General features: G+C 57.7%; 1 protein-coding gene across 8 annotated transcripts in view; it reads right to left on the minus strand.

The window, feature by feature from the left end:
• The window catches only part of ZNF831 (zinc finger protein 831), a 128,401-nt gene that overhangs the window by 78,953 nt on the left and 31,815 nt on the right, over positions 1-17,633 (minus strand). For 7 of the 8 annotated variants that reach the window (XR_006215337.1, XR_006215338.1, XM_042980025.1 and 4 more), the window contains 2 exons: positions 4,081-7,764; positions 2,894-3,033 (listed from right to left, as the gene is read on the minus strand). Coding sequence is in view for 6 of the 8 variants with exons in the window: in XM_042980025.1 (XP_042835959.1) it covers positions 2,894-3,033; positions 4,081-7,728 (3,788 nt within the window). In the remaining 2 variants the exon portion in view is untranslated. The remainder of the gene's footprint in view (positions 1-2,893; positions 3,034-4,080; positions 7,765-17,633) is intronic. The other variant, XM_042980028.1, reaches the window with a different exon arrangement.

Raw genomic sequence — 17,633 nt, forward strand, 5'->3', positions numbered from 1 at the left:
TTCAAGAAACAAGCTACCACAAGGGGCACCTGGGTGGCTGAGCCAGCTAAGCATCTCTTAGTTTCAGCTCAGGTCATGATCTCACGGTTTGTGAGTTCGAGCCCCGAGTCGGGCTCTGTGCTGACAGTGTGGAGCCTGCTTGGGATTCTCTCTCTTCCTCTCTCTCTGCCCCTCCTCCACTCACACGGTGTCTCTCTCAGACAAATAAACAAATTTTTAAAAAAAAAAAAGCAGCAGGAAGCTACCATGAATTCTATACCTCAAAAAAACGAATTCTGCCAACAGACTGTGAAGGCAATGAAACCAGATGACGGGAGGGGGGACCACCGAAGTACAGAGGTCGAGGAGGTCCCACTGTGATAGCGAGGTTTTCCCTGGGTGGGGGGGGGGGGAGCCAGCTATGTGAACAGCCACAGGTGAGCTCTGCAGGAGGAGGTGGGGAGGGGGGGGTCTGCAAGTGCCAAGCCCCGAAGCTGACATGAACTCAGGACAGTTGTAAGCCAAAAAAGGCACAAACGACAAATGAATCACGGTTGCCCAATAAATGCTCAATGGACATAAAAATTTCAGTGGCCCCATTCTCACTTCACCCAGTCAGGGGCTCCAGGACAGAGCTGCCCAGTCTGAATTCAGACCCGTCCTGGTTCTACACTGGGGCCAATGCCCCCTCGCCTGCCCCCCCCCCCCCACCAGGCCGCACGTTAAGACCAAGGTTTGCAAACTCGAACGTCACACGACAGGGAGAGGTGGGGCCTGAGCAAGCTGGGGAGCATGGGCGCTGCCCACGAGGCGGTCACTCTCAGCTCCCGCCAGCTGCTGCCATGCAAGAAGGAGGGCCTGGCGTCCCCAGGGCTTCAGATGTTTCAAGACAAGCTGGAAATCCAGATTTTTCTGTGAACTCTCCTGGTATTCATTTGGCTACTAAGAGCCAAGACTTTTAGATACGGTCAGGCCTAACGAGATTCCCACACGGGCCATGTGCGGCCCAGGAGGTGCTGGGACACCTCTCCGGGCCTCCCGGGGCGTGGGCCTGGCACCAGCAGCCGCGCCGGGAAGGGTTCCTGCGCGGCCTCCACCTGCGGCACCCGGCACCTGGCCGGTACACGGTGCTGAGCTGTTGCATTGGGTGGGGTCCCGGGAGGTGGGAGTGGCTAACAGGAGCGCACGCTCGGCCCTCTCCCCACGACTCCCGGGCCGTGCCTGACACCCAGAAACAGCCTTGGCGGCTGTCACTCCGTGTAACCTAGCGCTCCTTCCAGGTCAGTCCAATGTGGGAGATACCGCTGCAGGGACGAGGCCACATGCCAGTGTCCCTGTGCTCCCAGAATCCACGGGCAGCTACTCTTCGGTCTGGCTAGCGTTCATTCGGTCTGAAAAGGGCACCCAAATATTCCCCGAGGGAGCCATCCCTCCCCCACTCTGCACGGTTCAGGGGTGCGGGGTAGGGCCGGATGTCCCCGTGACACAGAGCAATCCTTCTTTCGTTTGGCGACGAACAGGTGGGCTGAAACGTGGCTTGGGGCAACACTAGCGTGGCTCCTCCAAGAGTGCTCCCTGGGCCGGCACCCTTAGCATCACCTGGGAGCCCGTGGGAAACGCCAGCTCAGGCCCCAGACCTGAGGACTGTGACTCAGCATCACAAGAAAACCCAGAAAACTCCAGGTGACTGTCAGGGCCACCCCAGGGTGTGGAGTGCAGAGCAACCGGGCTCTGGGGCAAGACTTGCTGATTCACATCTGGGTCCGTGAGGCCACATCTGGCCACCTGATCTGTCTGCGTCTCGGGCTCCTCGGGAGGAAAATGGGGCGGGGTCATTACACGGCACCCGGGGCACAGCAAGCCCTCAGCCGCGTCAGCCCTGGACACGCGGGCCTGGCAGACAGCTGAGCCGGGGCCCCATCTCCAGGCACGTCCAGAGGACGTGTCTTCTCCAGCCGCCGAGGTTCTGAGCAGCTGCAGGGAAGAATTCGGACCCTGCCCGGCCTCTTGAAGAGTATCTCGGGTTTGGGTCAAATACTGACAATGGGGGCAGAAGGTGGGAGCCTTCCAGGGAGGGGAGAATAGGGGGCCAAGACGCGGTGGGGGTTTGGGAAAGCAGCCGGGACCTGGGTTCGGAGGGTGAATTTGAGAATGGGAGAGGGGGAGGAGGCTCAAAGTCACCGTGAGCGGGACAGGAGGCCATGGGAAAAATCAGACAACAGCTTCTCGGGTGGCACGGAGGGGCTGGGGCCTGGCTAAAGAGGGGCCTTTCCCCTTGTCCACAGTGGGTAGAGGGTTTGGAGCAAAGGGGCGAGACCATCAGAGAACGGTGTGATGAAAGAGTGTATTAGTAAAAACCTGTGCATCCCATTTGCTGTCAGGAGATGCTGTGTGTGCACACACACCACAGGGAAAAGTCTGGAAGGGAGCGCCCCACGCACCAGTGGCATCACCCCGAGCACGAGGACTAGGATGCTTTCTCATCTCCTCTTTGCTCGTCTGTATTTCCCAATTTTTCTGCAAAGGACACGCACCGCTTGCATAAATAAAAAAAGCAATAAAAGCTGTAAATAATTAATGCACTCTCTCCTCAGGACTTAAGCCAGTGGATGTGTTTTCAACTCAGTTATTTCAAATATTTATTGGACTCCTGGCCTTGGAATGTCTGGCCCTCCAAAGAAACACACGATCCGATCGGGGGTAGGGGGGCTGTGCAGACGGGCTGATGGAGAACCAACTGACTCCTTTACCCACGGACCTCCAGACCCTCACTCCCACACACAAGCCCTTCCTCTGCAGCACACGGACAGCTCTGGAACCCCGCGAAGGTCTTCCCGGGAGTCAGTGAAACCGCCCCTCACAGCTCCAGACACGCTGGGCACGTGTGAGACGCACAGTGGGTCACACACCCTACCTTCTGGAGCGGACGCTCAGCCTCTTCTGTTTGCCACTCCCCCGAAACAGCTTTGCCTTCCTCCAAGGCGGTCCTTTCTTCCATTCAGGCTCAGACACCCGCTCCTGGGACACCATCCCTGAGGCCACTGGGCAGAAGAGCTGAAAATACCCGGCACGTTGGCATCATACTGCTGAGAGCCCTACGGTGCTAACTGGGGGCCCAGGGGACACCGTGGCAGCCCTGCCCCCACCCCCAACTCCATCCATCTCTCTAGGAACCCCTGCATCCCGTGCCTAATTGCCTGGCGGAGGAAGGAAGGCCAAACTGGGTCTTGGACCCGGCACATTCTTTATTAATCGCCATTCTCGGGATCAAGAGCAGCCTGGGGCGCTCTGGAGTCCAGGCACTGTTCCGCACGGCTACACCAGAACCGAGGCTTCAGGACACTCTCCGGCTGCCCTGGCCCAAGATATCTCAGGGCAGGACATAACCCAGACACATGGATGCGCTCTTCAGTTGGGACCACACACCTACCACTTAGGTACCAGGTGGACACTCTACAGCACTCAGCCCCCTTCCCTTTTAGCCACTGCTCCCGGGAAACTCAGACGCAAGTTGAATCTGATCATAGTAATTGTTTCCCCAGTCCCCAGTACGGTAACTCTATTTTTTTTTAAGTAATCTCTACATCCAATGTGGGGCTTAAACCCACAACCCCAAGATCGAGAGTCACATGCTCTACCGCCTGAACCAGCCAGGCACCCCAACAACTCTCTCCTTTTAAGAGATGGGGTTTCACCTGGAATCTATCTCTCGGTAAGAGTTTCTGGTTTACAATCTTAGGTTACCCAGAGAACTCTCTCCTCGGCAGGGTTTCATTTCACTTTTTGCTGCTGCTACCAGGAAGCTCAGAGTAAAATTTAAGGTCTAGTGATGAAAAGTATCTCATCCAGGGTCTTGGGTGCAGTAATTCTTTCCCTTGACATTTCTGTTTGCATGAGTCTGTTTTCTTTTGTGTTGCATTGTTCAGCCCTCGTCCTATCTCGCCCCGTATGTGACAGCCCAGCCTCCTCTGGGAGCAGACGGCAGGTGTTACAAGGCTGGCTTCCCGCTCCCTCTCCTTCACTACAAGTGCCGCCTGCCAAGCACGCTCCCCCAGCCCCAGGGCCCTGGGCAAGGTCGGGGGGGGGTGGTGGGAGGGTTACCTTTGCTGTCCGCACCTGCCCTCCTTCTCCCAGGGCCGTCCTCGTCCGTCCTCCCAGCACCGCCCTGCTCAGGGGCCGGGCATCTGGACCCTCGTCCCGGGCGCTGCCACCGAGGAAGTGCAGAGACAAGTAGACAGAAGCGGTCGTTTCCTTCTGCTCTGTGGGCAGAGGCAGGCTTCGGCTCAGGCAACACCACGTGAGTCGGGGCTCAGCCCTCAAGGATGGGAAGGGGCCCTGGGCCCTGGCGCTCCGCAGGGTTTCTGAGTGGGTACACGAGGCCAGCTGGGGCCAGCCTGGGGACGTGGGGGCCGTGAGGAAGCAGCAGCAGGAACTGAGCCCGGCCAGAGGCCCTGAGGGGGGGTTTTCCGGGGCGTTCTCGGGAGGTCCGCCCAACTCCCTGCCGAGGGCACAGGGACTCAGGACACCCCCAGAGGGCCCGGCCCCCACTGAAGTGCTACCCACTTCAGTGCAGAGGTGTCGGGGCTCAGGGGCCCCACTCTTCCGGGTGGCACATGCTGGGGTGGGCAGGAAGGAGGTCGCCTCCCTGGAGGCACCGGAGGATGAGCCAGGGGACGGCCCTGCTGCTGGGGTGTCGGCATCCAAGTCTGGCTTCTCCTCTCCCTGCACCCCCTTTCTCCTACCCCAGTGCCTGGACCAGCCGGGATCCTCCTCGAAGGTGTCTGCTCCACTGGAGGCCAAGCCCGTGGCCGGGCAGGGGGGCAGGCGGGTCCCCGGCCCTGGCCCAACAACGGAGGGCTGTTCCTCCGGCCACCTTCTCCTGCAGAGAGGGTCCTGGCCTGGTCTGGGACCCTGGGCGGTGGGAGGTGGGGGGCAGGCCTCACCCTGAGGCAGCCTGAGCAGGTACTTGGGGGGAAAGGCAGCGTCTGCTGGGGCAGTGAGGACGCGGGGGGCCTGGGGCTGCGTGGCCAGCTGGGGGTGACGTCCAGGGGACACAGCTGCAGGACACGGGTCCTGTAGGACCTGCCTCGGGGCCACAGATGGAACAGCAGAGGAGACACCACAAACTTCCGACGGCTTTGCTGGCTCCCCAGCCCTGCCCCCCGCCACGCCATCAGCACTCCCGCGCGGCTCTCCCGGCTTGTCCCCAGGATCACCGTCCTGGTTGTGAGATGGCGGGGAGGTGGCCTGCCCGGGGCCACTCGGGGTCTCTCCTTCTGCTCCTACGGGCTCTGGCGGCTCCTGGCAGCTCAGCTTCTCGACCTTCAGCTTCTTTCTCTCCGATGGGAGCTTGTCCTCTGAAGGCTGGGGCTCCCCAGTGCCACCGCTGGGTTGCCTCGACACCGTTGGGGCCTGCTGGCAGGTCTCCTTGCCGCCCCCACCACGGGTGCCTCCTTCCAGGTTAGGGTCTGCCGAAACCGGCATGGGAGCCTCTAGGTTACCTCCCTTGAGGGGACCGGGTGCTACGGGCTGCTGAGTCCCCAGCTCCAGCCTCCCATCTGGAGGAAGCAGAGGGCTCTTGCTGCCCGAACAGGGGGGTTCTCTGCAGCTGAGGGCGGAGGCTAAGGTGGCCCTGTTCACCCTGGGCTGGTCCCTGCCTCCTGCTCTGGCCGCCGTCTCCCCCTCCGTGGCTGGATCCGTCACCGGGAAGCCCTCCTGGGCCAGTGGACGTCCCCAAGGCCCCGGCTGGGTCCCCACAGACACATCTCCACGGACAGGGGTCCGCCCGCCCTGCGATGGGGCTGTGCCCTCGTCCCCTGCTACCTCTCCCTGGAGAGGACGACCTAGCTCTGCCCCGCTCCCCACCGTCCCCTCCCGTGCCTTCTTGCCTCCGTGGTAGCTGGTTTTCATTTTCTGGTAGATTCTCTTGAATGTCTCTTTCCCATACACCTGCCACTTGTCCTGGGAGAACATCTTCGGCGGCCTCTGGCCGCACTTCTTCCCGGCTGCTCCACCCCTGCTGGCCGCCCCCTCCCCCGCAGCCGCTCTGCTTCCATCCAGGTCCTCCGTGGGGGCCGGGCCGTCTCCGGTGAGGGGACGCGGCAGGTCCTCCACGGCCGCCTGTCTGACCAGGGCCCGGGGGTGACCGCCGGGGACGTCCGCCGGCCGGGCAGGGGCGGGCCTGGGGCTCAGAGGCTTCTGCCTCCGGGGACCGGCGTGCCGCGGGTCCGGCGGCTCCTGCCACGTTCCCGCGCCCTCGACGAAGGGCAGCGAGTTGCTCCTGGTGACGGGCACGCACGCCACGGTGGAGGAGAGCTGGGTGGGGACGGAGTGGAAGAAGACTGGGCGAGCCTTGTCGGGGGGCGTGAAGGTAGAGCGGGCCGGGCCCGGGGCGGCGGGCTTCCTCCGGCCGGAGGGCGGCGCCCGGATGTCGAAGTGGAAGGAGTCCTTGTAGGTGTAGGGCACGGGCAGGTCGATGCTGCCCTGCTTGCACAGGACCGTCTTGCGGGGCCGCACGTTGTCCAGCTGGGAGTCGTCCACCACGGCCTGGTTGTGGGAGATGAGCCAGGCGATGCGCTGCTCCAGCTGCCGCTCCAGCCGCGGGCCCGGGGCCGCCTCCCCCTCCGACGGGCCTCGCGGGGGGCTGCCGGGGGCCGGCGGCGGCTGCTCCGCGCTGTCCGAGCGGGACAGGTAGCCCGAGTCCGTGCTCTCACACTTCCTCAGCCGGCCCTCCGGGGCCCCGACGTCCCGGGCTTTCTCCGAGGACGGCGCCGCCTGCTGCCGCGGGGCGCGCGGCGGGCCGGCGGTCGGGGACGGCTGCTCCGGCGACTTCCGCCGCGGCTGGGTGCCGCCGGCCAGGGTGCGCGCGGGGGCTGCCGCGTGGGCAGAGTCCACGGGGGTCTCTCTGTCGGCTGGTGCGGACCCCGGACGGGGAACGGCTTCCAACTTCAGACCCAGGGTCTTAGCGACAGAGGACGGGTGCGTGGCTGGCACCGGGCAGCGCCCGGCACCCTGGGCGCCCGGAGAGAGGGGCCTCCCGGGTCGGCTCTGGCTCCAGCCGTCCCCTGCGCCCGCTGCCCTGGAGCTCTCTCCGGCCCCGGCCCCCTCCTCCGGGAGGCCGCCGCCCCCTCCCTCAGACTCGGAAGACAGCCGGGAGTGGCTGAGGTGCGTCTGGGTGCGCCTGTGCTTGTACAGGTTGCTCTGGGTCTTAAAGGCGATGCCGCAGGTGGCACACGGGAAGGGCCTCTCGCCCGTGTGGGACCGGATGTGCTTCTCCAGAACGCTGGGCTTCAGGCAGTCGCGGCCACAGTGTGGGCAGAGGTACTTGCCGGCGTTCCGCACCTTCCCCGGGCTGCCCAGCGTGGGCCCCAGGCCCGGCGACAGGACGGGCAGCGTGCCCACGATGTTCACGGTGAGGGTCGGGGCCGCCGGCTTCCCCGCCTGGGTGGGGCCGGGGCCCTCGGGCTGCAGCAGGGGGCTGAAGATAAAGGGTCCGCCGCCCCCATCCAGGCTGCCCGTCACCAGGGGGGCGCGTGGCTGGAGGCCCCCCGGGGGCCCCGTGTGGTACAGCGGGACGGGCAGGGCCTTCAGGAACACGGCGGGGGCCAGACCCTGCTCCGCTGACAGAATGACGGGGCCCAGGGTCAGGTGAGGTGAGACCTGCCCACCTGAGGCTCCCGGGTGTCCAGGGGCAGGGGCTGGCTGGTCCCGGGCAGGCGAGGCAGGGCAAGTGAGTTCTGGCACCTCCATCCTGCATCATCCGGGTGGCCCAGGATGCCTGGCGACCTGTGGGCAACAACCAAACTTTACCATGGTACCTCTCTTCTCTGATCGTGCAGTAAACTCTTCCCTGCCCCCACCAGGCGCGCCGTCACCCCACTGAAGCCCGGGAACAAACCCCCTAGGGAAGCACCGTCATCCCCACGTTAGGAAAGGGGAGACAGAGGCTCCAAGAGCGGAAGCGACTTCACAGGGAGCTGACACATGGCAAAGCAGGATCCGGACCTAGGTCTGTCTGCATCCTGTCTATTTCACATGCCGAAAGGGAACTCTTGACTCCCGCCCCCTACCCAGGCCCACGGCAGTCTTGTCACTGTCACTCCCAACACCCAGCACAGGGCCCTGTGCAGAGGGGACACTCAGAAAATGCGCTGACTTCATGAGAAAGAAAAGTTCACGCTGGGACTCAGTTTCCAGACCTGTAAAACGGGCAGAGAATCGGCACTGCCCTCGGACCCTTTTCACCCTGGGGTTCTGAGTCCCTGCTGTTGGAAGAGGGCAGAAAGTTAGAACGCTGACCTGAGGGAGAGCCTAACAGATTCAGCAAATGAAAACACAAGATCCCAACTAAATGAATTTCAGAGAAACAATGCATAATTCTTTAGTAGAAGTCTACCCCAATCTCACATGGGTCATGCTTCTACTAAAAATTATGGGTTATCTACCTGAAATCCAAATGTCGCTGAGCATCCAGTATTTTATCTGGTTACCCAACCAGGATAAGGGGCACGTTCTCAACCTCAGGTTCAGGCTTGGGTCTCTGCTCACAGGTGGGGCTTCCAAAACCCCTCCACACCAGCTGGGACATGATCAGTTCCCTCTGAGCCAGAGGGAAGAGCTGGGCAAATGTGGAGGCAAGACAGGCAGAGAGACCCAGCCACGTTCTTTGAACCAGGGGAGGGGGAAAGTCAGATTCAACGGCAGGAGGGTGGATGAGCCCATGGCTACAGGAGCAGGGGTCTTCAGATGCTCCTTGCCCAGACACTCACTCCCCAGGAGCTCTGTAAGCACACTGTGGTCATCCCCCAGCTGGGCTCCTTAAGAAAAACAAATACAAACTCCTGCCTTTTGCAGCAAGCAGGTAAGGTGGAAATAGTGGCTGAAACCGTTTCGTATTGGCTCATATCAGCTCACACTGCCTCCTGAGAGCTGATTTTCAGGAATTGTGCAAGCCGGTTGTTAAACACGGCCATTATTAACAGTTAAATTACATAAACTTATAATAAGCTATGTTAAAAACAAAGATATACTACTGGATGGTCACATGTAGAAGAATGAAGTAGAACTCCCTATCTCACATCAACTGAAAATCGATCAAAGACCTACATGTGATAACTGAAACTACAAAACTCTTAGAGGAAAACACAGGACTAAATCTTCATGACCTTTGATCCGGCAGTGGATTCTTAGATATGACACCAAAAGCATGAGTGATTTTTTAAAAAAAACACCTTTTTAAATCAATTTTATATAACTGTATACTAAACTTTCTTAAAATGTAATTTTATGCCAACTTTTTACATTGTTTTTTTTACCAAAATTAAACTTTTGAGCGTCAAAGGACACTATCAAGAAAGTGAAGACAGCTCACAGAATGGGAGAACGTACTTGCAAATCATACGTCTGGTCCATGCAGAATAAAGAACCCTTACAACTCAATACCAAAAGAACTACCAAGTCAACTGAAAAATGAGCAAAGGACTTGAACACCCACTTCTCCAAGGAAGATTTACAAACAGCCAAAAGCACGTGCATGGATGCTAAACACTACCAGTCATTAGGGAAAAAAAAAGCGTACATCAAAACCCCGATGAGACATGACCTCACAGCAGCTAGCATGGCTAGAGAACTGGAAATGACAGGTGTCAGTGAGGATGCCAGGAAGTGAGGACACACGAGCACGGCTTACGGGAATGTAAGATGGCGAGCCACAATTCGGAGGCTCCTCAAAAAGTGAAACTTGGGATACCGTATGACCCAGCAAGTCCACTTCTGGGCATATAATACCCCCAAGGAACTAAAGAGAGGAGCTCAAATGAAAATTTGTATGCGAATGTTTACAGCAGCACATTTCGAAACAGCCAAAAGGCAGAAACAGCCCAGATGTCCACTGATGGATGAACAGGTGACCAAAACGCGACATACCCAGACAAGGAGGCCCCCTTCGGCCACAGCAAGGAAGGCAGTGCTGAAACACACCGCAACGTGGACGAGCCATGAACACACACGCCAAGTGCAAGAAGCCAGACCTGAGAGGTCACGTAGCGTACGATTCCGTTCGCGTGAAAAACCCGGATGGGGCACATTCATAGACACAGAAAGCAGATTACGATGATGGCCAGGGATGGAGAGAGAGAATGAGGGGTGACCGCTTGATCAGGTTCAGGGCTTCCTTGGCAGGGATGACAATGTTCTGGCAGTGGATGTACTTCATGCTGCCCAAATGTCCACTTTAAAATAGTGAAAATGGGGCGCCTGGGGGGCTCAGTCGGTTCAGCGTCCGACTTCGGCTCAGGTCACGATCTCGCGGTCTGTGAGTTCGAGCCCCGCGTCGGGCTCTGGGCTGACGGCTCGGAGCCTGGAGCCGGCTTCAGACTCTGTGTCTCCCTCTCTCTCTGATCCTCCCCTGCTCACACTCTGTCTCTCTCTCTCTCTCTCTCTCAAAAATAAATAAACATTAAAAAAAAATAATAATAAAGTAAAATAGTGAAAATGGTTGGGATGAGCACTGAGTGTTGTATGGAAACCAACCTGACAATAAATTTCATATTCATAAATAAATAAATAAATAAATAAATAAATAGTGAAAATGGGGAGTATGGGGCTACGTGAATTTTACCTCCCTAAAAAAGGTACGAAATACTTGAAGCTCGTCACTTGCCAATTATTTGATTCCATCTTACCATTCTCGGTGCCCTCGGGGTCATTCTCGCTGCATTGGCATCGTGGACACGCCACACAACGCTGTGGCACTCCACGCGGCCGTCACTTCCCACCCGTCACGTTCATAGCTTGGGACTGGCTGTGCTGGGGGTGTTCACACCACAGGAATCGGCCAACGCCGTCAGACTCTTTGGAACGTGAAACCAGCCCTCCAGGTCGCTGCCCCTCGAATGGCTCTTGCGCCACTGTCTCCCCTGCGGCAAAGCATCTGGCGCGATATAATTTTTTTCGGGAAAGGTTCAAAGACGAGAGTCTGTAGAGATCAGGAGGGGGCCCTGGAATTCCTTGGTGCTGATGCCGACGGGAGACAATGGCTGACCTCGAGGTGCCGCAGCCTTTCTGCTAGCTGAGGAATTTCAAGGTGCTCCCCCTGGGAACCATGGGAACTGAGTGTCGGTCCCTGCTTCCTCGGCTGGTGGGCAGATTAGCCCGAGACCCAGACCCCTCGGCGCTGAGAAGAGGCCACTCGGGCAGAGCTACAGGGAGGACCGTCCGAAACGCTGTCTGTGAGAACCCTGGGCGCCGTGCCAGGCGTGGGGGAAGGGCCCACTCATCCGGGTTTCCAAAGATACGCCTCAACAGTTTGAACTATCAACTAGTGAGTCTCTTCCCTCATCGGTCAGCAGGCCCCATTCCCCGCTTCTGAGAAGAGATGCTGTGTCATGTTGGGATCCCCCAAAAAGATGCCATTGCCAGGATTCTATTTGGGAGGTGACCCCAGGAAACACAGGGGAGACGGAAAGACGGGGTGAAGGAGCCTATAAAGTGTCATGGGGCAGCCAGAGCGTGACTCGACGAGGGAACGATGGGAGATCACATAGAACACACGCCTCGGCGGCCCCACAGGGCGAGAAGGCCGCTCGTGCATGGAAGGTCTTCCCGGGAGCAACGAGATGTTGGCTGTGCAACTGGCCCAGTGCACACACTGAGCAGCCCTAGGGCCCCAGCAAGCCAGCAGGCCCACAGTGTCCGTGGGCTGTGGCTCCTACATGGCAAGTGCAGGGGGAGATGGGCGGGCAGGGCTCTTGCTGGAGTTGCTGCAGCAGAAACAGAGTAAAGACTTCTGGATTCCAGAGCTTAAACCCTACGAAGGAAATCCATTTCCCAACCCTCAGTTCTGACGGTCCCCAAGTTGGGAAGAGATGGGAAGGAGGAGGAGTGGGAAGGAAAGGAGGAGGTCCCCCAGAGTCGGCTTCAGGGTGAGTTGGGCAGAGGGGTGACCTGGACCCCACCCTCTAAGGCCTTCAGGGGAGAGCCCAGGACGGAACACAAAGCACCCACTGCGCGAGTCCAGGCAGGCAAGACGGAGGAGGCCCACGGGGTTCCCGCACCCCAGGGTGAGTACCAGAGCCTGAGACGGGCCCCGGAGGGACCAGGAAAACTCAGGTTGCGTCCCGGGGGGCCTGCCTGGGGAGCCGAGGGCTGAGCATCACCTTGAGCATGGCCCCCGACATCGGCCCTCCCTCGGCGGAAAGAGAAAAGCGGCCTCGGTGGGGAGGTGCCGGGCTTCAAAACAGAAACCCCAGAAAAAGAGGTCTCCGTTTCTGATACACCTGCCACGACGATTATTTTGCTCTCTGCGCAGCCTGTTCTGTGATCACAGCAAAATCGACGCCTTTTAGGAGCAGCTGATCCCGGCCGGCAAGATAATGAGCCAACTGACACCCTCCTCCAGGGAGACCTCAAAGGGCCACTACTAACTTTTCTCACTCCGAACCGAGGTGGTAGCAGGTCATACGATTCCCGCTGGACTAATGGGGAAGTTGAGGCACAAGGTGGGGAAGGCTCTGGGAAGACCAGCCAGTTGGCAAGACTCGCGGCCAGGGGCTCGCCTCCTTGCCATCCTCAGGGTCCGCCACGTGGAGAGTGTGAAGGACCCCTCGCCTCCTCCATTCTGCCACGTGCACGGCCCCCCACCTCCTCCGAGCCCCCCGGGCCAGTAATGTTGCTGTGAGCGTGCAGCTTTACAGGGAGGTGAACGGAGAGGAGGGAGAAATTTGCAGGAAAGAAGGGACGATTTTCCAAAGCCAACCCATCAAGGGACCCGGGCAAAGAAAGAGCACGGAAATGCCACCAACAGGTTCTAAAACTTCATGTTGGGACGCTGAAAGAGAAGACCACACAGAAATGTACCCCAAATGTATTGCCCCAAATGCTGAACTTTTGGGGAAGAATGTGGGGCTGGGTCTGTTTGAGCTGCGAGTTTCCCAAGCCCTCAGGTGCCAGTCGTTGTGCCGTGTGGGGACCCCTCAGACCCTGACCTCCTCCCCACCCCTGGATAACCGGGGTTTGCTGGAATACGGTCGCTTTGTTGTTGTTTTTTTTAAGTTTGTCTTTTTTTTTAAGTTTATTTATTTCAGTAATCTCCACACCCAACTCAGCTCCAAGATCAAGAGTTACATGACATGCTCTTCTGACTGAGCCACCAGGTGCCCCTGGAATACGGCTGCTTTCAAAGGGGGACCGTGTGTTCAACAATGTGAATGTACTCGGTGCCTCTGAACTGCACACTTAGGAATGGTTAAAAGGGTAAACTGTATGTTATGTGTATCAACTTTTAGAAAGTGAAAAAAAAAATGCTGTTGGGGAGGCTAGATCATTACCCTGTAAGCCACGACTTGTCACTCATACAAAAACGTGCCCGTGAATGTTTCCAGCGACTCTAATTCTGACTGCTAACACCAGCCAAACTGTCCTTCAGTAGGCAAATGGAAACTGTGCCCCATCTGACGATGGAATGTTGACCACCGCTAAGAAGAAACGCGACCAAGCCACGAAGAGACACAAAGGAACCGTAAATGTATGTTACTGAGTGGAAGCAGCCAGCCTGAAAAGGCCACAGCCTGTATGACCCCGTGAGACATTCTGGAAAGGACAAGACTCTGGAGACAGTAAAAAGACCAGTGGCTGCTGGGGCCTGGTGGGGAGGAAGGAGGGACGGCCTGGTGGAGCACAGAGGATGTTTAGGGCAGCGAAACGCTTCTGTTTAACACTGCAGGTGGATGCGTTATCACTACACGTGTGTCCAAACCCACCGAATGTGCAACGCCAGGAGGGAGCCCAATGGAAACCGTGAGCTTCAGTTAATAACAACGGATTAATACCGGCCGATCGGCTGTAACAACAGCCACATGCATGCAAGACGGCAAACACAGGCAGAAGTGGATGGGGGCTAAGGGTGTGCACTCTTCGGGGGCCCTCTGTACTTTCCCCTCGTTCTTCTAAAAACCCAAAACTGCTCTAAAGAAGCAAAGTCTGGGGGCGCCTCGGGGGCTCAGCCAGTTAAGCATCCAACTCTTGATTTCGACTCAGGTCCTGACCTCACGATGCATGAGATTGAGCCCCATGCTGCGCTCTGCGTGGACAGCGTGGAGCCTGCTTGGGATTCTCTCTCTCTCTCTCTCTCTCTCTCTCTCTCTCTCTCTCTGCCTCTCCCCCATTCACGCTCTCTCACACAAAATAAATAAACTTTAAAAAAAGTAAAGTCCATTAATTTTTAAAATTAAAACCAAAACAATTTTTAAAAAGACAAGTGAAAAGATGTTTACCCTCACCAGCCAAGGAATGCAAGGTGGGTACCATGATGCCATGCTTTGCCCGTCAGAGTAAAAAACATAAATAAGTAAGTAAGTTCTTGTCCTAACTGGAGGAGAAAAAAAGAAGATCGTTTTTGTCCTTAGAGCTATTATTAAAATAAATACGTAACGATCTTTTTAAAAGTGTATCTGTGGGGCCCCGATATGACCCTGCACACTTGAATGTACAGCCCCATACTTCGGGGGATGCACCTCCAATTTAAGACCTTGACCTGGGACACCTTCAGCCAGACCTTCCAGAGAAACCGGACCTTCTTCCCTCTGCCCCGTGGCCCCAGTGGAGTAGTCTCTGGTGAGGACTGCAGGTGAGAGCAGGGACGGGGGAGAGTCAGGCCGGGACTGGCTCCGAGGGTGCCCTGTCCCAGGCGCCAGGCAGCATCTCTGCCCGGCTCTCCCGGGGCCCTGGGGTCCCTAGGCTGAAGAAGGACCGCCTCCCAGGCTCGAGTCCCAGTTCTGCCACTCGGCCGCTGGATGGCTTGGGCAAGCTCCTCTAACGTTAGGCTCTCATTTGTAAAATGGGGAGAACCAAGGAGGATAAAGGAGACGCTACCTACAGGCTCTTATCACAGCACAAGCACAAAAGGGGAACAATCCACTGACAGTTATTGGCCTGTTTCTCTCTCTCTTCCTTTTCCAAGTTAATCCAGTTCGCCCTCATCAGCCTGAGGCATCTATCTGCCCAAAGAGCCGAGCATTTCTACAGGTTTGTATCAGGCACACCTGAGCCTCCTTTAGTGCCTGCCGTGTGCCTGTCGCCAGCACCCGAGTGCTTTACGTGGGCTGAGTCGCCCAATCCACACCAGGCTGCCCCTCTGGAAGGCGATGCTGCTCTTCCAGGGGAGGGGGCCCCGAGGGAGGGAAACATTTGCCCAAGGGCAAGCTGCTGGGAGACATATTCCCTCCTAAAGGAAGACAGACAGCGAAACAAGGTAAGATTCAGCTTCCCAAATGCAAATCAGGATTTCTGGAAAGACCATCATCTCCAGAGGAGATGTTGTTGACAGTGAAGGTTCTTCACAATTACCCTCTGTCTTTATCAGACGTCCTGGGCCCCTAGGTGAGAGGACTTGTACCGGAAGGTGCGTGGGCACTAAATCCAATGACCAGTGCCCACGTGAGAAGGGGGACGATGCAGAGACAGCCACGTGAAGGCCACGGGCCCAGGCAGGCAAAGACGAGGGTTGTGCTCACAAGCCCAGGAGCACCTGGAGCCAGCAGAAGCTGCCAGAGGCCGGAGGGGGCGTCCCGAGAGCCTGCAGAGCGAGCCCAGCCCGGCCCACACCTGGATTCCGGACCCCCGGCCTCCAGACCAGGGGAGGTCACAGTGCTGCTCTCAACCTCCCAGTGTCGGGGACTTGGCCACCGCAGCCCCAGGACACTCATACAGGAAACACACGAAAAGCCTCCAATTTTCCTGGCCCTGGAAGACGGTGAGGAGGGCACGGGCCCAGCACAGGAAGGCAAGCAGGACGGGAGAAGGTGTAAGCCCGGGCGACCCCGGGCTGCCCCCCATTTCCCAGAGGAGGCCATGGCAGGACACGGCCCGAGCAAAGCAAGGCTGGGCAGAGGGAGGCCCCGGGGCTGAGCTGTCCTGAGCTGCCACAGGGTCCTCTTGCGGGCTGGACGGGGTCTGGTGTGGGGCTCACAGAGTGCTGGGAAGGGGGCGCCTGGAAGGCAGACTCACTCTGTAATGAACCCCCCTCCCCCAAACAGGCCGAGGGGACCACCAGACAACACCCGGAGACACTGCAGGGGGTGGCGGGGGAGGACACGAGGTGAGGGGACACCGGGGAGAGCAGACATTTAATCTTCTCTGCCGAGGGGTGAGAAAGGGGGCTGGGGAGGCAAGGTTCAAATCCTGCCCTGCACCTACCTGTTGGTGCCGTGACCCCAGACGATCCGCACCGCCTCCTCGGGACTCAGTTTCCTCACCGTTAACACGGGGAAATAGCGGTACCTCCCCCATGTGAGAGTTAAGCGGGTTGGAAGCATGCCTGGCCTAAAGTACCAGCTCGACAATCAGCAAGCCCACGTTAACTCTTCTTCCGGCCTCCGCTAGCCAGGAGCAGGGCTTGAGGGAAGAGCCGGTCAAGCGGAGGCAGAGTGAAAGAGCCCTCTGCTCTTTGTGTGTCCCACTCACAGAATGAGTTACGTTTTCTCCTGCCGCGAAAGTGTCTCCGAGTCATTCCAGGTAGTGGCTGTATACTCTCAACCATTGACCCAGTGTCCCGAGCACCGCCCGGCACGTGCTAGGCCTTCCATAAGTGACTGGTGAGTGAATGAAGTGCAGGGTTGGAAAAGACCGCCAAGAGATGGCCGAACTTGGGTGAAGAGCTGTGTCAGCCCCGCGGCAGATTCAGGGGCCCATCCAGGGACTGCCCACCCCGTGCCCCCTCCCCCCAGAAAAGAAGTCAACGGTAAGCGGTGCGTAGTGAAACCATACGGCGCTGCCGGCTCCTGTCTCCCCACGCGGTCCGCTCGAGGAGGGGGTGCGACTCGGGTCCGCGAAACTCCGGTCTAAGGAGATTCCTCCTGCGACTCGGGCCAAGCCACGCTGTTCCAGTCTTTCACCTGTCAGAAACTCCCAAAGGTTTCTACAGTGGAGCCACGACACACAGCGAGGCTGAACAAAACGAAAATAATGACTTCAATCTCTTGGCTATGGCCCCTAGAGGTCAACTCCATAAGCAAATACCAGCCTCAAAGCCCACTTGATTCCCGCCGTGAGCAGTTCGCTGCTGAGCGCCCTGCCGGAGCCGGCAGTGTTTTTCCTACACGTGTACTGAAGACACAAGGCCCCTACTGCATGTGTTGATTCAACATGGAAATAGGACAAGTTTCAGCACCAAAGGAAAAACTGGCTGAGGTTGAGGAATACAGTTAGGGGCTGCAAAAACTACAGTCCTTCACACCTCCCTATTTCCACAGACTTTGAAAGGGAGGCTTTGCAGGGTCCCCTAGGTGGCTCAGTCAGTTAAGTATCTGACTTCGGCTCAGGTCATGATCCCGTGGTTGGTGAGTTCCAGCCCCACGTCGGGCTCCATGCTGACAGCTCAAAGCCTGGAGCCTGCATTGGATTCTGTGTCTCCCTCTCTCTCTGCCCCTCCCCTACTTGTGCTCTGTCTCTCTCTCTGTCAAAAATAAATAAACATTTAAAAAACTTAAAAAGAAAGAAAGAAAGAAAGAAAGAAAGAAAGAAAGAAAGAAAGAAAGAGAAAACAAAGAGAAAAGAAAAGAAAAGAAAAGAAAAGAAAAGAAAAGAAAAGAAAAGAAAAGAGAAAAGAAAAGAAAAGGGAGACTCTGCTGCCCTTCCCATCATGATCTGGAGACTTTTCA

Source organism: Panthera tigris, chromosome A3 (genome assembly GCF_018350195.1).
Source record: "Panthera tigris isolate Pti1 chromosome A3, P.tigris_Pti1_mat1.1, whole genome shotgun sequence".
In the NCBI taxonomy this organism is placed as follows: domain Eukaryota; kingdom Metazoa; phylum Chordata; class Mammalia; order Carnivora; family Felidae; genus Panthera; species Panthera tigris.